This window comes from Phocoena phocoena, chromosome X, assembly GCF_963924675.1.
Source record: "Phocoena phocoena chromosome X, mPhoPho1.1, whole genome shotgun sequence".
Classification (NCBI taxonomy): Eukaryota; Metazoa; Chordata; class Mammalia; order Artiodactyla; family Phocoenidae; genus Phocoena; species Phocoena phocoena.
Window position 1 is genome coordinate 12,434,433 of NC_089240.1, and position 20,951 is coordinate 12,455,383.

General features: G+C 42.0%; 1 protein-coding gene across 1 annotated transcript in view; it reads left to right on the top strand.

Moving 5' to 3' along the window:
- The first annotated feature begins 15,731 nt into the window (after positions 1-15,731).
- BMX (BMX non-receptor tyrosine kinase) overlaps positions 15,732-20,951 on the top strand; it is a 40,809-nt gene continuing 35,589 nt past the window's right edge. The window contains exons 1-3 of the mRNA XM_065900324.1: positions 15,732-15,872; positions 16,700-16,804; positions 18,760-18,841. Coding sequence (XP_065756396.1) covers positions 15,735-15,872; positions 16,700-16,804; positions 18,760-18,841 — 325 coding nt within the window. The 5' untranslated portion in view covers positions 15,732-15,734. The remainder of the gene's footprint in view (positions 15,873-16,699; positions 16,805-18,759; positions 18,842-20,951) is intronic.

Sequence of the window (20,951 nt, forward strand, 5' to 3'; positions counted from 1 at the left end):
ACCTAATTTATGACAAAGGAGGCAAAAACATACAATGGAGAAAAGACAGCCTCTTCAATAAGTGGTGCTGGGAAAACTGGACAGCTACATGTAAAAGAATGAAATTAGAACACTCCCTAACACCATACACAAAACTTAACTCAAAATGGATTAAAGACCTAAACGTAAGGCCAGATACTATAAAACTCTTAGAGGAAATAGGCAGAATACTCTACGACATAAATCACAGCAAGATCCTTTTTGACCCATCTCCTAGAGAAATGGAAATAAAAATAAACAAATGGGACCTAATGAAACTTAAAAGGTTTTGCACAGCAAAGGAAACCATAAACAAGACGAAAAGACAACCCTCAGAATGGGAGAGAATATTTGCAAATGAAGCAACTGACAAAGGATTAATCTCCAAAATTTACAAGCAGCTCATACAGCTCAATTTCAAAAAAAAAACCAACCCAATCCAAAAACGGGCAGAAGACCTAAATAGACGTTTCTCCAAAGAAGATATACAGATTGCCAACAGACACATGAAAGGATGCTCAACATCACTAATCATGAGAGAAATGCAAATCAAAACTACAATGAGGTATCCCCTCACACCAGTCAGAATGGCCATCATCAAAATATCTACAAACAATAAATGCTGGAGAGGGTGTGGAGAAAAGGGAACACTCTTGCACTGCTGGTGGGAATGTGAATTGGTACAGCCACTATGCAGTAAAGTATTGAGGTTCCTTAAAATACTAAAAATAGAACTACCATATGACCCAGCAATCCCACTACTGGGCATATACCCTGAGAAAACCATAATTCAAAAAGAGTCATGTACCACAGTGTTCATTGCAGCACTATTTACAATAGCCAGGATATGGAAGCAACCTAAGTGTCCATCGACAGATGAATGGATAATGCAGATATGGCACATATATACAATGGAATATCACTCAGCCATAAAAAGAAACGAAATTGAGTTATTTGTAGTGAGGTGCATGGACCTAGAGTCTGTCATACAGAGTGAAGTAAGTCAGAAAGAGAAAAACAAATACCGTATGCTAACACAAATATACAGAATCTAAAAAACAAAAAAGTTACGAAGAACCTAGGGGCAGGACAGGAATAAAGACTCAGACGTAGACAATGGGCTTGAGGACACGGGGCAAGGGAAGGGTAAGGTGGGACGAAGTGAGAGAGTGGCATGGACATATATACACTACCAAACGTAGGGTAGATAGCTAGTGGGAGCCAGCCGCATGGCACAGGGATTTCAGTTCGGCGCTTTGTGACCACCTAGAGGGGTGGGATAGGGAGCGTGGGAGGGAGGGAGACACAAGAGGGAAGAGGTATGTGGATATATGTATATGTATAGCCGATCCACTTTGTCATAAAGCAGAAACTAACACACCATTGTAAAGCAATTATACTCCAATAAAGATGTTTAAAAAAAAATTTACCCTTTCAGAAAGCAGATCTGTTCATTTAAATGTTAGTACCAAGGCAAGCAGACATCCAGTAAGATAAAAATTTATTAAACTAGACTTGAGAGATGAAATGTTGCATCCCACTGGCCAGAGCAGTACCCTCTGATGCACGGATATCCTGAAAGTTTTCTCTGTTACATGTCGCATTTAGAAGGACAGCTTCCTAATACAAGAAAACAGGAGAGAATGGCATCGCTGTGCATTTTCACCCACCTCTATATTGGACTTGCCATACTCTTAAGGATGCTTTCAGTTTATCACCTTTTCAGAACCTCCCCTGGGACTCAGAATCCCCTCCACCTCTGAAACTGAAACAGGCAGAAGAGCTTCCCTTCCTTCTTGACTTTGGGAAGCCAGTCATGGGGAGAAGCTAAGTCCAAGGGTGTGCATTGTCAGGGTAAGGCAGGGAAGTCTGTTTGTGGGCTGCTGCAGAAAAAAAGAACAAAAAAGAGCAGACCTGAAAAGCTAGAAGACTTAAAATGAGGAAAAACAAAGGTAGGGGGCAAATTGTTACAAAGAGAATATGCAGCAAGTAATGTTTCACTGTAACAAAGCTGGCTTTTGAGATGAGAAATGTGACTTCATACATGGAGCTTTGAGCACTTTTCACACTGTCATTTGCCATCCAGTTGGAGATGCTAAACAGGCAGCTGGATATATGAGCGTGTAGATATGGCATCAATCGCTCGATGATTCCAAGTTAACACCGTTATCCTTGAAGACACGCATATTATCAACATATTTTATGTGACCTTTTTTCCTTTTTCATTCCAAAATTTTATTTTCTTCTCCTGGATGACTGGCTGACTTTCTTCTCAAAAATATACTTTATAGAAATATAAGGACATCTTATACGTTTCATCATTTGCAATTTTTTTTCTCCTTCAAGCAGTCAACTCAAAAAGTCTTTTTTAAAAAAAATCTTTCCTGCAGATTGATCAGGTTTCGGTAATTTGCCTCCCAGGGCATGGTAAATGCTGTTCATTAAATGACAAATATCTTTAGAATATTCCATATTAGGGACTCAGACTCTCTGGACCCAGGAAATGTCTCCAAGTAAGGGACTGATTATTTTGTAAACATTCATTTATGAAGGGCATTAATGTGCTTGTGGTCAAGGACATCCAAAAATATCCAGAAAAGATGTGTATACGTGACTCCTGTTTCCACCCTCACGAGAGCAATCTGCATGGATGTGGTCTGGCCCATCGGCCAGGGTTCTGACCCAGAGGCTACATGTGATCAACCATTGCATGAAACACGTAATTGTCCTTCCCATGGGTTTTTGGCAGCGTGCCAGAAAAGAATAGCTTATGACCCTCTCTCTTGAGCCACAGAACTTTCCTAGAATTCATCACATGCAAAACATTCTCAGGCCTGAAAGGCCGATTCATCTCTGAACCAGGGAAATGGAGAAATGTAGGTGAATGATACTTACCTCAGTTATCCTGATAACCTTTCTCAGTTTTCAGCTTGTGTAAGACTGTGTCTTCTGGTCAAATGAAGGCTGCTTTCAAGATCACAGGGTTGAAGTTAAAAGGTTAAAAAACAAATATCGTATAGTAACGCATATATGTGTAATCTAGAACAATGTCACAGATGAACCTATTTGCAGGGTAGGAACAGAAAGGCAGACGTAGAGAACAGACGTATGGACACAGGGTGGGAAGGGGAGGGTGGAATGAATTGGGAGATTAGGTTTGACATAAATACATTACCATGTGTAAAATAGCTAGCTAGTGGGAACCTGCTGTATAGCACAGGGAGCTCAGCTCGGTGCTCTGTGATGGCCTAGATGGGTGGGATGGGGGGTGGGGATGGGAGGTCCAAGAGGGAGGGGGCGTGTGTATGCGTATGGCTGATTCACTTCGCTGTGTGGCAGAAACTAACACAACATTGTAAAGCAATTATACTCCAATAAAAAGAAAATAACTAAAAATAAATAAAATAAAAGGCTAATTTGAACTGTCCTCGTTGATGTTATGTACTCTGAGGTGTTCACGTATGAAGTCCACTGGTGTCTGTGACTTACTTTGAACGCAGCAAAAAATAACAGTAATAGTAGTAATACCAATAAGGTGGACTGATGGATGGATAGAGGGTGGATAAATAGATAGATGACAAAGCAGATATAATAAAATGTAATTGTAGAATCTAGTAGTGTATGGGTGTTCACCATACTTTTAAAAAACTTTTCTGTATTTTGAAATTATTCATAATAAAGTTTTGGGAAAAAATCATTTGAATCGAAGTGGGAATCGTAGCTGGAAGGGCTCCATAAAGATCTCGCCTCTGCCTACTTCCTTTGCTTCCAACTGGCACCTTGTACACAATACAGTTCAGTGAAGATCTACTGAATTGAGCTGTTGAGCTAAATTCCAAGCAACTAGATCACTTCCATAGCTGGCAGGATTCTTCTAGAGCATGAGTTGGCAAATTTTTTCTATGTAGGCCAGATAGTAAACATTTGAGACTTTGTGGGCATATGGCCTCTGTCGCAACAACTCAACTCTGCCGCTGGAGAAGGAGGGCAGCCTCACACAACACGTGAACGGGCGACCGTGGCTGCACTCCGATAAATCTTATTTCCCGAAACAGGTGGTAGAAATAGTTTGCCAACCCCATCTAGACCTCAAGTCCTTACCTTCTGCTAGAAAATAGGAGTGAAATTGATAAAATGCCAACAATCTGTGTAAAGATCTCATGGATGTCGGGAAAAGGCACAACAAACCCACACAACAGGGAATTCCCTGGTGGTCCCTCACAGCCAAGGGCCCAGGTTTGATCCCTGGTCAGGCAACTAAGATCCCATAAGCCGTGCAGCATGGCCAAAAAAAAAAAAAAAAAAAAGAAAGAAAGAAAAACAAACAAACAAAAAACAAACCTTTCTGTGTCCACCCTCACCCTCCACTCACAATCTCCTTTCATGAAGAAAAACCTCGGGTTCCACCATTGAACCTGAGGTTTAATATGCAAGCATCCTTAGGAGAGATGACACATCCATCTTTGATTCCAGTTAAGTGTAAACTATTCACATCAGATCCCAACCTCCAAGTAGATTATTTCAGCACCAGGAGACATAAGAGCAGGAGGTGACGGAGAGACGCCCCCAGTGAAGAGATCCCCATGAAAAATGCTCAGGCTGCCGAGAGAAGCTATCAGAGCCCTTGTGCGCTTACCCCTCAGGGAGGAGAGACAGATATTAAAGGTAATAAATAACTAAATTATGTAGTCAGTTTTAAGGTGTTAGGTGCTATGAAAAAAAGAAAAAGTAGAGCAGAGTAAGGGAGATTGGGAGTGCTGGGTGGAGCGAGGTGTGGTAGTAACAAGATGGTCTAGGTAGGGCTCATTAGGAAGATGTCATTTGAAGCAGAGCCTGGAGATGAGGAAACGAACCAGTCAGATGTCTGTGATGGTTTGCCAAGTAAAGGAAACAGCCTGGGCAAAGGCCCTGGGGCAGGTGGTGCTCAGAATACTGTAGGAGTGGCAATGTGAGGTAGAAGAATCATAAGATGATGTTAGAGACAGTACTAGGGGACCAGAAGAGGGGGAACCATTGAAGAGTTCAGACAGGAGGAGCGGCCGGCTTTGACTTACATATGAAAGCATCATTCTGGCTAGTCAGTGGAGAACAGACAGCAGGCGGCAAGTGTGGAAGCAGGATGAGCAGGCAGGAGGCGAGCACAATATTCCAGATGACGGATGGTGGCAACTTAGACCAGTAGGTAGCAGTAGAGGTGGTGAAAAGTGGCCAAATTTGGGATATATTTTGACAATATGGCTAACCATATTTCGTGACGGATCAGATGTTGGGTGTGAAAGAAGGGTAAAAGTCAAGGGTGATTCCACATTCTTTGGCCTGAGCAACTGGAAGGCTACATTTGCTCTCAGCTGAGAAGGAAAGCCTGTAGGAGGAGCTGGTTTGTGGGGTTAGTCGGGAGGTCACCTTTGGTCATGTTACATTTGACATGGTTATTAGATATTCCAAGTATAGATGGACAAGGTGACAGTCGAATACAAGTCTGGAATTCAGGGGAGAGGACCTGGCTGAAATTTGGAACCATAAGTATATAGATGGTGTTTAAAGCCATGACTCAAATGAATTTTTTAAAATAAGAGAAAAATAGACGTCACTCGAAGCCAGAAGAAACACGGACAGACACATTCTCTCTTCCTCCCTCTCCCTCTCTCTCTCTCTCATTCTCTCTCACACACACACACACACACACACACACACACACACACACACATACACACACACACACACATAATGGATCCTATCAGGTTCTTTCTTGTTCTAAAAATGTAAGCACTACTGCTCCCAACTGAACAAGCTCGTTTACATCGTGAAGCCAAATCGCCCCATGCTGCAGCCCTACACAAACCTGTTGCGTGCTAAAAGCTCACGCAGAGAAGCTCAGAGAAAATTCCTATGGGTCTCCCTGGGTAGAGGTGACAACGCACACCATAATCCGAGCAAATTAAATCACATAATGGAAACAGTAGGTTGCCACAACAAGTTAGAATTGGACTGAAGACATGGAAAATACAAAGCCCAAGAAAAGTTCCGGAGAAGCAGCAGAGGAAATGAATGAATAGAATAAATACATAAATCTGGGACATTTTGACTCAGAGGAAACCACTCCTCCCAGCTGCCCCTGAGCGTTTCAAGCCGCAAGAAGGGATGAGAATCCCAAGAGGTCGTGCCCAGGTGTTTTCAGCGTTCTGCCACGTCCTCTTCTCCTCCCCTAAACTGACTTTTTATTCTAGAATTGATCTTCAGCCATGCTACCATGTTCAAACCGCAGAGTAAATACAAATCGCCATGTGGGAAAGGTAGTGAATTAGCAGAGTGTAGAATTAATTTATTTGGCCAAGGTGCTTTGCCACTGTCACTCTGCTTCACCATCAATTTCTCGAATGACTGCCTACTTGATTCCTAGAGGATGGAGACCTATGTGGAATCCATCAGTGACTTATTTGCTATCAGGGTGTAATTTCTCCTCTTTTGAATTGTTCTGAAGGACTCTGTCGTTCCCCAAATTCCAGTTTCAAATAGAAATATTTATTTTTCAGACACTCTACTGTAATTAAATCTTTATTTGTAGTCCTTCCTCCACTGGACATAAGCCTCCTGAAGATGTGCGCTGCCGCTGTTCTGTTTACTGCTGTGTCTCTGGACCTAACAGAATGCTTGGTAGATGGTAGGTTCTCAATAAGACTGAACGAATGAATAGAAATGATGCTCACCCTGTGTCCACTCAAAGGAATACCTCTTTCAAAGTCAGGGGCTTCACCATCCTCTGCCCACCCAAGATTTCATCACAACACAGACGTTTACAAATAAGTTTAAGTAGCCAACAATTTATAAGCTAATATAGTGTGTCAATGCATGCCAAAAGGATGATTTTCTCAGCCATCCATAGCTGAACCTAAAATAAGTCATTAGACCTATTACAGATTACATACAGTCAGTGTGCACTGGAGAAGATGGCAGAATGAAATAAGCCATGATATTATGACTCACAGACATAGAAAACAAACTTATGGTTACCCTAGGCGAAAGGGGGGAGGGATAAATTAGGAGTTTGGGATGAACAGATACACACTACTCTATATAAAATAGATAAACAACAAGGTCCTACTGTAGAGCACAGGGAACTATATTCAATAATAAACTATATTTATTATTATCCTGTAATAAACCATAATGGAAAAGAATTGGAAAAAGAATATATATATATATGTATGTATAACTGAGTCACTTTGCTGTACACCTGAAACTGACACAACACTGTAAATCAAGTATACTTCAATAAAAAAAAATTTTAATAAAAAATAAAATTTAAAAGTTGTGATGTCATAAATCATTCAAGTGATAATCACATTCCTTCACTGCACTTTTGGTGCATGGTACGTGAGCCACACCCATCTCTCTTCCATTTCTGGATTTCTTAATTTAAGCTGTGGAAATGTGCTCCTTTTCCATCATTTGACAGTCCTTCTCGCTCATATCCTCTCTGACCTCCCTGGCCAGGTCCAGTGTTGAGTTGAAGTTTTCATTGCTTATTCTCTGCACACTTTGGCGTTACCTCATGGTTTCCTGACTCGTGTGAGAGAAGTCAGCATCACAAGCGGGCCTTTGCCGAGATGTTTTCTTGTCCTTTCCAGCGCAGAACTCTCCAAACAAAGAGAGGTTATCATATGCACCCGAGAGCTGCCTGGGAAAAGCAGGAGCTGTAGTTATCAAAGTTGGAACCTTTATGAAATATGCTTTTGTCTCCGTTTTTGTTGCGCTCAATCAGGTCAACAAGTATTGGCTAAGTGTTGAGCGCGGTTTCCTGTGGGATTGTGTAAGACCTTGCAGGACAATAAACGCTTGGGGGGCACTGAGTAATGCAGCCATTTCTGACCCAGCAGCCGGGAAAATGTGAGGCAATTTGCGGCTGCTGGAAGGAGGACAGCTGCGGCTGAGTCCCTACAAGAGCAGAGCGACCTCACCACCGTGGACCCGGGCAACAGAGCCAGGCAAAATGGTACGTGGAAGGGCAGGTGGCTCTACAGCGTCACGTCCTACAGGAAAATAGGTTCGGATCTGGGTGTCGTAGAGCCTGAAGTTCACAAACTTGGGGGGAGGGGGGTGCTTTAAGAAAAACAGTGCAAAATTATGAAGGTGAAATTGCTGGGGCTCCTCTGGGGGCTTTGGATGGGACCATGTCATTCGGGGGCCTGCTATAGAAGAGTCACTGGAAATTCCCTCCTAGCTCAAGATCTCATTCAGGGAACCTGTCAGGTTGTGTGTACATCACCATCAGCTTGATCTAGCTTTGTGTCTATTCCTCTGCTGATTTTCTCCATACTATTCTTAAGCCATTGCCCTTTGAGGACTTTTATTTCCCCTTTATTTACTTTTTTTATTGAGGTGTAGTCGATTTAGAGTGTTGTGTTAGTTTCAGGCGTACAGTAAAGTGAGTCAGTCATACATATATATATACACATATTTAAAAAATCTATCCTTTTTCAGATTATTTTCCATTATAGGTCCTTCTGTGACTTTTCACATTGGCTTTGTAACTGCTCCCCAAAAGACAAAAAAAAATGTTAGTCATGCCTTCTTTTACTTATCTGTGCTTTATGATGGTTTTTTTTTTTTTTTTGCTACGAATATTTATTCTTAGCTTCCTGAAGTCTCCGTAAGTCAGGGGCCTGCGGGTATTCTAGATGGAGGTAGAAAGATGGGAGGGAGGTGAACCACACAGTTGCAGCCACATACATAGAATTTTGAAAGTTCTCGCAGACCATGATGGTTTCACTGGATTTAAAAAGTAGTACAACTATAATGTGCTCTAGGTCATTGCTTCTCCAACTCTCACGTGCACATAGGTCACCTGGTATCTCACTAAAATGCAGATTCTGAGGCACTAGGGCTGGGGTGGGATCTGAGAGTATGAATTTCAAACAAGCTCCCAGGGTATGCTGATACTGCCTGTCCGTGGGCCACACTTGGAGTCACATCCACGTACTTATTTGTTAGAAATCGGTGGCACAATTACACAGTCAAACTGATTTTAAGGTAACCAGTCCCGGGATTGCAAGGCCATAACAGAGCCACGGAGCAGGTACTTGTTGACGAGAGAAGGCGTGAGGTGTCTTCCCCTCCCAATATCTCCTATCCCCAGGGGGCTGGGGGAAGGAGGGTGAGGACTAAACGTTTATGTCGAGGTCATCTCGTTGTCTCCAGTTTTTACACTTTGCTATGGTCTTTTTAAAAACTTTGCCTACAGAGTGATGAGGGGAAGGGGTGCAGGCTTCTGGAACATCTACTAGGGTGCTAGGCCATAGCACAGAGACAGGCCAGGGATCTGAACCCCCAAAATCTTGGTGCTTTTGTCCACACCAACCTGTATCCTTAGCAGTGTTACGTGTTAAACTAATTCAGCATGATATATTAGGACGTGAATTTATCACTTTTTGCTTTTCTTCTAAGGAAGGTGCCCAGAGGGGTGCGCTGGGCAGAGGGGAGGGAGCAGAAGGAAAGAGGTTGCTGAAAAGAAGGAAAGGCCTTAGCAAAGCTCTATGAGGCACTGAAGATGAGCTTCACACCAAAAGCAAATTTTAGCTCTAACAGGAAAGGCATTGGCATTCTCTGTGCAAAAATGGCTTCCTAAAGTGTGTGCTTTCCATAAATTCATTTTGGAGCAACCGAGGTATGGTGTTTCAAAATGCTGGATTCAAGTATCAGTGTTAAAGGATTTCTGTCCGTATCATGCCGAGATCAACTGTAACTTTCTCTCGCCTGCAAAATGTCCTATGAAACGGGGATCTGTCAGCTTCTGTGCAGCTGGTATTTGTCTTTGGCCAGCATCTTAAGAGTTATATTTTTGAACCACTTTACCTGATTCTGAGTTAAGCTTTCTGTTCCTGTTTAACTTACCATCATATTTTGTTCAGTTATTTAGCAGGAAGATAAGCAGGCCTGCCCTTGGGCAAGTATGTGAAGGTCAAGTTTGCCACAGGTCCACCATTTTGGCTTTCGGAGCCCCCATCCCAGTCCGCACTTGGAGCGCCTTCCCTTTCTGGAATTCCCGCCCTCCCCCCTCCACTGCCCTCCCACCACACGTATTATTTTAATATCTTGACACCCACCAAAATCTTAGGTAAATGATACGTAAAGTAAGGGAGGATAACCAAATCAAATAAAGGGGTAAGGAATTGCTACCCTCATCTCTCAATTCTAAAAAATAAAGCTTTAAAGCCACCATCCTGAGCCAGCCAGGGAATATACATTTTAATTGAGGGAGCTATCCAATGGCCCCAATTAACTATACGTCCCTTTCTCCCTTCCTTTCCTGACTCCTGCGCCCCTTTTGCACCACTTAGAATTTATTCCAACTTGTGAGGTTGTATGTTCTTACCTATTTTCAAAACGTGGGCTAGAGTTTTGCTATTTAACACTGCTTTAGAGGTTCCTGCTGAAAGAAGGAACCTCTAAAGGTTCCTTATTTATAGGTCACATCTTTCTGATATTTCCAGTAAAAGCTCCCCTGCGTGTATCTGGTCAGGCTCAAATTTATGCCTAGTTCTACCAGACCACAGGCTTTAGCAAGGCTATCATACATTTAGCTGAACACATAGATCTCTTTTAGTGTATTTATTGCCATGATGGTGTGGGCAAGTGTCCCAGGCAGGACACCAGTGATCTGGCTCCGTGGGCTGTGTCTCTCTAGTCACAGTGTCGTGATTCTGGCTAAGTCACCTAGGCCGCCAGGGCTCAGTGTTGCATCTGTAAAATGACTTCTAGGGTTCCTACCACCTTTGATACCCTGTGGCTGCCTTCCTACATTTAGGTTAGAGCCTTCTCTGATTAGGAGCATTACACAGCTGGCGTATCCTTCTCTAACATCTGCATTGTGGTCAAGAACATGGGCTGGGCACAGACATAGAAAACAAACTTATGCTTACCAAAGGGGAAAGGGCAGGGAGGGATACACTAGGAGTTTGGGATTAACAGATACACACCACTATATATAAAATAGATAAACAACGAGGACCTACTGTATAGCACAGGGAACTCTACTCAATATTCTGTAATAACCTATATGGGAAAAGAATCTGAAAAAGAATATATATATATATCTCTGAATCACTGTGCTGTACACCTGAAACTAACACAATATTGTAAATCAACTATATTTCAATAAAAAAGAATGGATAAGCAACAAGGATATATTGTACAGCACAGGGAAATAGAGCCATTGTTTTCTAATAACTTTAAAAGGAATGTAATCTAAAAAAATATTGAATCAGTATGCTGTACACCTGAAACTAATATAATATTGTAAATCAACTATACTTCAATTAAAAATTTTTTTTATATTTCTCCAACATAAAATAAAATGAATATGGGCTATGGAGTTAGACTGCCTGGATTCAGACCCCAGCTCCTGCGCGCTTGCAGTGTGGCCCGGTCGGTTTACTTATCTGTGACAGCGTCATCAGCTATAAGCAGGGAATGATGCTGCAACCTACCCCGTAGGGGGGCTTCGTTACAACTTACCCCACAGGATGGGGCTGTTTATGGCCTACCCCATAGGGCCGTTGTGACCAGTAAACAAATGCATCTTTTTAAGGTTCTTTAAAGAGCTCCTGGCACTTCGTGAGCCCTCCTTAAATGTTAGCCAGGATTATCATCACCGCCATCACTCACATCCTTCAAGGTCCAACCTGAATGCCCTCTCTTCCATAATATCTTTCTCAATTATCTTAAGAAAAATAGTAAGTTTTCCTTCCTCGGGCCTTTTGTAGCAAAGAGTAAGGACTCCTCTCTAACTTGAGTTGTTTCTCTCCACCTTTTACTCTTTTAATCATAAATAACTTATGGGTACCCGTAGCATGCCCAGTATTTTCACATAAAGTTCCTCATTTAAGTCACAGAAAGTGAAAGAGCTGTTACCCGTTTCATTTCACAGGTGAGAAAACTAACATTTACAGCACGGAAGGGGCTTGGTCAGGGTGACACAGTGCACGAGTGACAGTCCTGTCACCTCTTGGAAGGCTTCTGAGTCTACGAGCCCACAGCAAGCTTGCATATCCCTGAGCTACTGAAACTCTCTCTCAAACCCGTTCATTGTCACTCAAGCACACTGTAGGCTCAACATCAAGTGTGCTGCATAGATGTGCAGGCTTGAACTCCTTACTCTCATGATATCATTTCCTTATAAATGCTAAGTAACCGTAATGATGCCAAGTCTGTTTAATTCAGCATGCACCTTTTATGTTTAAAACTTACACAGTGGTTGCTGACTTCCTTATAGAAAATACTGTACTGATTTCTGACAGGTTTTTTTTTTTTTTTGGCCTCCCCTGCACTTTAATCTTTCTAGTTTCATATGTTTATGGAAATAGGCAGCCTGAGCTATTTGGTAAGCAAATTGATGTGTCTATTCTACGTAGGTAGTGATATATGAGTGTCCAGCCAAATCGCACCAGCTCCTCTATGGAAATAGATTTCTGGTTTCTAGCTTTAGGATCAAATTTTATTTTGTTTAGTTTAAAAAAAAAAACACCTTCCCAACTGAATTTCCCTTAAATGTGGGTAGGCAGAGCCGAGTTTGCTAGTCACTGGACAGGCGGTTGAGTGAACAGTGGCCCTGGAGCCCCGTTGACTTACTGTCCTAATACAAGGCGAGAGACGTTCCATTTCTAAAAATTAGTCCTCACCATAGAAATGCCTCCAGTTTAGAATCTAGGCTACTCTAGGAGAAGAGGGAAGTACAAGGAAGGGATAGAAGCAAATAGAAGGAGAAAGGCAGGTCCAAACTTGATCAGGAACCAAGTATTGTCTCAGAAGAAACTGATCGGGAGGTGAAAGAAGTGTGAGTCATCAAAACAGAGTTCTTTAACTTTGTTAAGATGCTCTGGAATCCAGCTTAGGGAGTGGAATTTTGAAGGACTTCAGAGGCAGGTGGCTCCAGGTGTGTGTGACATGAGAACCATAGATTACAGACACGTATGCATAGCATGTGAACTCATTTGTGTGAAAATAAACACCTGCATGTGTAATTTGAAAAAAATCTAAAGGTATGTTCACCAAAAAGTTGTTTTCTTTTGCTTGTCTGTAGTTCTTGCTTTTGTCGAATAAACATATATCACATATGATTTTAAAGATGAAAGCCAAAAAATTCACAAAGGGCAGGATTTGGAATAAACATTTTTGTTAACATTTGACAAATTATGTTTCATTAGATGCAACGACGTGTATAAACTCTTGGAGATTTATTAGAAAATGTTCTTGAGGACTTGGTACCTTCCTTTCTACTCGATGTCCTTCTTCCCTTCAATATACAGAAGCGACTTTGTGAATTTCATTTGTCAGTGCTTTCAGTGGCTCATCATATTCATTTTTTAGATAAAATTCCCCAAGAAACCATTCTTCATGTGATGAATGTGCAGAGAAGCATGTGTATCAGCATGTAGTACGAGAAGGGCTGTGCTCTACCTTGGACATTGGGATTTGCATTTTTAAAACAGTGCTCTTAATGTTACAAATTGATTCAGCGTCTGAAAATAAGTGTTGAAAAGTTAACTTTGTATTCAACTAACCAGATCTATTTAACTACCACTCTGCTTTGAGGAGGAATGTTTTAGCTGTGGATGTAAAAGACATTTGACAAGAGTTTTCACAGTGTTCTCTTTCTGCTCTGTTAATTTTTTTCATGGAGAAATTTAAAAGGCAAAAAGTTCCCTACACCTCTGCCCAGTGTGATATGGCTCCTCCAAAGGGAACTTTAACTCACAAAAAGTAGACATTCCAGAGTTTCAGTAAGTCTTCAAGCAAATTCTCTTCCGGCCATAGACTACGGGTGTAGAAAATAATCTTATCTGAACAGGCGTGTGCGCAGAGGTTACCACGGAGGCAAAGGTGAAGGGAGGCGTGCTCCCTGCCTTCCCAGGGCCGGCTGGGTTGACTGTGCCCTGATCTTTGCCTCATCTTTGAGTCCAGGACAAATAAACCAGTGGCCGTGGAGAATAGCACTCACTGGGCTCAAAAGGAAACCCATTCTACTTTCACAAAAGAATTATACTTTATTTCCAGGTAAAAATATTCAAAGCAAAATGTGGCCGAGTCTTTATTATATTTAATGGCTAAGACTTCTACTACTTCTGCCTAGGAGACGAACAATGCCCTTGGAGAACATATAGATATGTTCTGACTATGTAGATAAATAATAAAAGCTGATTTGCTTGATTCCCATCTTTAGAGTGGTGTAGCCTATGTCAGGAGGGAAGCTGGCTGGGCCTGACCGTGGTTTATTCAACGCCAAGCAGAGTTTCTTAGTCTCCCTTTCTTCCACTCCTACCGTAGTGGGCCCATCATACTCTGCGGCCATGCCCCTTAGTGACTGTGTGGCTGCTTCCTGATCAGGTGATAGATAGGATGCAAATATCTTCTTTTTAATGCATGACCCTGGCATAGCCAGAGGGAAAATGAGTGGGGTGTCTCAGAGCAGTGACTTTTTGCCTAGAGCTTGAGAGCGAAAGACCTACAAGCACACTTCTTCAGCTCTGTCGAAATTAAGGTGAGTAAAGTTAATTACCTTCAGATTATCAATAAACAAAGAAAGATAGTAATGATTGGGCATCTGACTGCTAATAAGCACGTGATTTCACAAAGCAAAGAATGTAAGGAAGTTGGTCCCTTGTGGCCGACTGCTCAGCATTGCTTTTCATTACTAGGCCTGATACCAGACAGAGGGTTGAAGCAACAGTCTTAGTAGAACCAGAAAATGAATGCATTTATTTTCCAGAAATACCTTAACTTTTAATGTTTTATGCAGTTTTGGAAGAAAAAGCAAGAGTGTTTTTAGTTTATGAAGCGCCAATTCTTTCAGTTCTTTTAAATCCCTTTTGACAGCTTTTGAAAATGTTTTATGCTCAGAAACAGTGAAAATTATACCCAAGTCCTTTATGCTAAAGAGCTGATCATGTTCAGGGACTGTGGTGTCATTTACAACAATATCAGAGTCTCAAAGTGGTTTGGATAATTTGATCCAACAATGGGCCACATTAGTGGAGAGAAATTTCAGCTGATCAGTTCCTTCAGACACGATGAACTGTCTGGAGTTCAGATTGTTTAAAGTTGGATGATATTCAATTCAATTCAACAGATGTCCCTAGAATGTTTAAGGAAAAAGGAGAATTTTGACATGGTGGTCTGGAAGGTAGTGTGAAGATGGTGAATTTATGATCCAAAGTGGGAGATAAGTACAATGCATAAAATGCTATAAAAATATCAACGTATTTAAACACGTCAAAGCCAAGGCAGTAGGAAAAAAGTGCAGGAATGTGTGTGTTTAAGAGCCTGCTTCAGGGCTTCCCTGGTGGCGCAGTGGTTGGGAGTCCGCCAGCCGATGCAGGGGACACGGGTTCGTGTCCCAGTCCGGGAAGGTCCCATATGCCACGGAGTGGCTGGGCCCGTGAGCCATGGCCGCTGAGCCTTGTTCGTCCGGAGCCTGTGCTCCGCAACGGGAGAGGCCACGACAGTGAGAGGCCTGCGTACCGCAAAAAAAAAAAAAAAAAAAAAAAAAAGAGCCTGCTTCATTGCATTTTCCTCTATACTGTTAAATCTAATTAAAAAAAACTATTTGTATTATTCATTAATGAGAAATAGTTGAATAAAAATTATGAAAGCTAAAAGACAACCTAGCTAGATGCTGCCAACATTCATTCTAATCATTTTATTTTATTTAGGACGACAATATGAACACAGAATCCATTCTAGAAGAACTTCTTCTCAAAAGGTCACAGCAAAAGAAGAAAATGTCACCCAATAATTACAAAGAGCGGCTTTTTGTTTTGACCAAAACAAACCTCTCCTACTATGAATATGACAAAATGGTGAGACCCTATTTATTTCATTGTTTTTAATGCTACTTATTTTTCTCAAGTCTCCATTAAGTGCTTAATATAAGGAAACATCAGATTTCTTAGCGAACACAGTAAAAATCAACTTGTACTCATCACATTGTCTTTTCTTAGCCAAGTTATAATGAATTCAAGATAAAGCATTTTCAAACATTGCTCAACTTTACTAAGGCAAATTGTAACTTTAGAACAGTGGTTCTCAACTGAGGGTGATTTTGCCCTCCAAAGGATACTTGGCAATGGCTGGGGACATTTTTGGTTGTCATCACTGCGGGAGGGGGGCAGTTTGCTACTGGCATCGAGTGGGTGGAGGCCAGGGATGCAGCTGAACATCCTACAGTGCACAGGCTGGCTCCACCACAAAGAATCATCTGGCCCCGAATAGTGCTGAAGGTGAGAAACCCTGTCTTAACAAATGCTGAAAACAAGACTATTTCTGTGCAGCTGAGAATTCTATCACAGTAGAAATACTGAAATACTGTCATAAAATCGAAACAAGATGAAGATGCTTAATTTTCCTGAATAGATGAACCATATGGCAGGTGATCTGAAATGTGTTTCAAGATTAACCAAAAAAATTAAGTGCTGCTTGAAGACTTGCTCTTGGAGGAGTTTATGTCCACACTCGAAAAACATACGCTCTCATCATTGGATTTTGACTATTATGGAATAATTGGAATGATTCTCACGCGCCCATCTCATCTCCCAATCTCCCTCCTAAGTGTAACGTTAACTTGATTCTGTTCTTTGTGCACCACTGTATATCACGTGAGGCATCTTATATTTTCCTTTTAATTCAGAAAAGAGGCAGCAGAAAGGGATCAATTGAGATTAAGCAAATCAGATGTGTGGAGAAAGTAAATCTTGAGGAGCAGACCCCCGTGGAGAGACAGTACCCATTTCAGGTAAGGGGAGGGATAACATTCCATCGGATGGATGGCTCTTCTTTTAATATTTTCTATTATGAACTCAGTATTGGGGGGATAAATAAAGATGTTGCTAGATGATTCATTAAGACAATGGCAGGTGCTTATATTTGTGTAACCATAGAGAGCATTCTCAACCTCTCTCTGAATCTGGAACATCCCCAGATGGGACTGGGGCAGTTTGCTTAAATTCTATCCACCAAGCTGCCTTCCCCGGTGGGAGAGAAAGATAGATAGATGAGTGTGTAGGCCTTAGTGGTCTGACTTGCCTTGGGGTCTGATGATCTGTTTCATCAAACATTGCGCAGCATTTCCAATATGCTACAAGGTACTAGGCACACTACCCCTATCCCCAAGGCATTTACAGAGCATTATAATGCAGGGAGTTGAGTGTTAAGACGAAGGTGGCAGCGTAGCCATGGTGTCCCAGAACGGAGAAGCTGCACTTCTCACTCCAAGAGGTCAGGGAGATTTCCTGTTGGAGGTGGCACTCAGGTTGGTAAGAACAATGGGAGTTTAGCCCAGCAAAAACAGGAAGGGCAGCGAAAACAAAGAAACAGCAGATGTCAAGACCCTGGTAGGTGAAACAGTGTGGCACGTTTGGAGAAATCCGGGTGGTGCTCAGAATTAAGCAGCCCCATGAAAGAGTGAGAGACGAGCCTGGAGAGGTAGCCAGGGCCATATCACAAATGGCTTTGCATAGCACGCTAAGGAGTTTGAATTTTACCCTGAAGTATTTCAAACACTGGTCTCCTACGGAGAGGGTGCCTACAGTACCCCATGGAAGTGACTTGATCTAACACCTGCCCTACTTTTATTATATCAAGAAAACTTATCTTTCTGCTCTAGAGACAGACAGACTGTTCTTCCAATGGTCAGACTACCCTGTGCTACTATGAGGGAACAGTGGCCAAAAAATGAAATAAAATAAAATAATCCACTCAGTGAACAGTCCATAGTTCCCACTTAAAAAAAAAGAACATTGCCCAATTGGGAAAAACCGGAGGAGCGTGTGCTCATGGAAGATGCTTCAAATGAGTATCACCATGGCATGGAATACTCAAAAGAACATGAGCTTTGGAACGCCAGAGCTCCCAGCCCCATTGCTTATGTTTGTGTAACCATAGACAACCTTCTCAACCTCTCTCTGAGTTTGTTTCTTCATTTGCAAAGTGGGCATAATCATATATTTTTATAGACTTGAAAGGGAATTAAAATGTTAAATTATCTAGGAAAGAGCCCAGAAACTAGTTGGTATTTAATAAATGGTCTGTATTGTTTACCCACAAAAGCTGAATAAACTAGAGAAGGATCTGGGCCAGACACTGGAATGTTCAAACATTTCACCAAGTATCATAAGGAATAGAAAATGACTTATACTGGGGATTCCCAGGGTGGGACATGACCCAAGGGAGTAAAGTAACAGGAAGACATATTTTCACTCAATATAAGCATGAACCATAAAATGATCAGAATGAATGGAAGTTGGCAAGGATGGCATAGCAAAAGTAAAGGACATTCCATCCCTGAACATATTTTCAAGGATAGAGCAGATAAACATGTTCCAGTGGGCTATAAATACAGTCATGCACTGGGTCGGTGGCTAGACCAGAACACTTCTAAGACACCTGTAATGTCTAACATTTTATACTTTCATAATTCTCCATGGTCCAGGGCATTCCTGCTGAGGCCTCAATGTTCACTGCTGTCAGATGCATCATTGCTGTCATTTTCCAAAGCGCAGAGGTGTCTGGGCTAAAATAAACTGAGGGGTGGAGGATAAAAATAACTAGATTTAAAAAATCTAATTCCAGAGCTAATGTGTATTATATAGGCAAACTCAGTGTTTCTCTTGGATAACAAAAATTTGTAGTTGTACCAGAGTGAACTATAACACAATTACATCTAAATGCACCAAATCTTTTCCTTTCCAGATTGTCTATAAAGATGGGCTTCTCTATGTGTACGCATCAAATGAAGAGAGCCGAAGTCAGTGGCTGAAAGCATTACAAAAAGGTAAGTTTTTAAAAATGTCATCAAAGGGAGTCTCTGACTGAGCTCTTTCGAGGCTTAGTGGAGGAAAGATATGGCAATAAAAGGGCCTAACACCAATAGAGAAATCTGTTGATTTTCCTACCGACCTCAGAGAATGTGCTGCACTCATCCTTGTTTTGCATTCGCTTTGTTACCTAGAGGAAGCCTGGGCATCGTGTTCCCTTTCCTGCCCAGCACACAGCTGGCTATTGTGCCTTCCCCACAGCTAGGAGGAAGCCAGACCACCTGCTCTCCACCCACTGTGCTTGCCTTTATCAGAGCGAAGTCTAGATCCTCATGGGGCTCTCTCTTGGGTCCCGTAGCTACTGTACTTTGGGTATTTACAGAAAATTATGTCTAATACTTACTAATACTTACCATTTGCCAGCTACTGTGTCAAGTAGTTGGAAACATTTTCTTAGGTAATCCTCTCGACAACCCCATGGCAAGGGGTAATAATACTATTCTCCATTTTCAGATAAGTGAAATTACACAGACATGGCAAACGTCACATACCTAATTATGGAGAACACATAATTCAATTACCCAAACCCAACTTTTTAAACAGTACAGTAGAAATGCCAGGCAAAACTGGGAATTTCATGAAACATTTATTTAGTGATTCTTAGGCTGCCCTGGTAACAACCTTTGACAGAAGAGAGAAAATTATTACTAATTTGGCACTATGACGTTTCTCCCCATGATATTTTTATTTTAAAGGTGGGTTATGGTGTGAGGACAATATTTAACTCAAACGAGTGACTCTGTTGGTGAAATTTCAGATATTAAGCTCCCAGATGGGGGAAGGTTTTACTTCATCTTAGATTCGGGCTCTTCTCACTACCCCTCAAATTACACCACTTAAGACAACCACCTACTCTACTTCAATGCAAATACGTCCTTTTTCACTCATAGGGCTTAATTTTCCCTTTGTATGAAAGGGTTTAGCAACCTATTCTGTAGGAGAATCAAGTGGTCCAGGTAAGAGAAAAGCCTCCCTCTACCTGCCGCCAGCTTGTTGAAGTAAGAAGAGCATCCTTCTTAGAGTCAGACAAATCTGCGAACAAGTGCTGCTTTGCTGTGTCATCTATAAAACCATCTAACGTCTCTGGGTCTCAGTTTCCTGACCTGTAAAATGGGAGATCAGATTTCTTTTTTCCTAGAGCATTCACGAGCCAGAAACGAATGACTCATAAATACATTAAAGAGTCCGACACACAAACATGAACCACTCACTGTGTTATAGCGGGGCCTCCGGGAGGAGCTCTAAGATGCTGCCTCCCATTCAGTCTCCTTTGGGGGGATTTGCCAGGGGCAGTTGGTACGTAGACACCCCCTGTGTGCAGCTATTTGTCACGCACTAGGGTTCTGTGTGGGTCTTTCTGGAACTATATATGGTAGGCAGGTTTGGGTGGGCCCTGGGCAGCTCATGTGAAGGCTTATGGAACATAAAAGGAAAGCAGAGAGAGAAGCAGAAGTGAACCTCTTAGCCCCTCATAAGCTGCAGAGAGACCCTATCACTAAGGCTGCCGTGTGCATAGTAAGCCATTTGTATCATTTAATAATGCTTTGGGATGCAGGTAAAAAGAGACCAAACAGTTGCTGAAACAGATACATGTTTGTTCCTCTTCCATGGCCAGAGGTAAGCAAACCTAGGGCTGGCGCGGCAGCTCAATGAAGTCAGTAGGAACCCTGGCTCCTTCTAGATTCTGCTCTGCCACCCTTAAGAGGTTCCCAGAAAGGCTCTTGAGCTTTCCCAGAAGCCCCTCTGCAAACTTTTGTTCGTGTCTCGTTGGCCAGAACTGTGTCTCATGGCCATCTCTGTGTGCAAAGGAAGCTGGAACACAGGATATGGCTTTTCCAGCCTCTGTGCTGGAAGACAGCAAGAGAGAAGGTGAGTGAGATCAGCTACCGTGGCTCTGAATTCAGCTGACCAGATGCGAATAAACTGTATCCTTCTTTCCAAAAATCAAAACTGAAGGGGGGTTTGGCAGGGAAGCTGGCATCTGGGCACTGGAATATAGTAGAAAAAGCTTGGGCCCGAGTCTCAAATACGCTATTGACTAGATTTGTGAATTTGAGCAAGTTACAC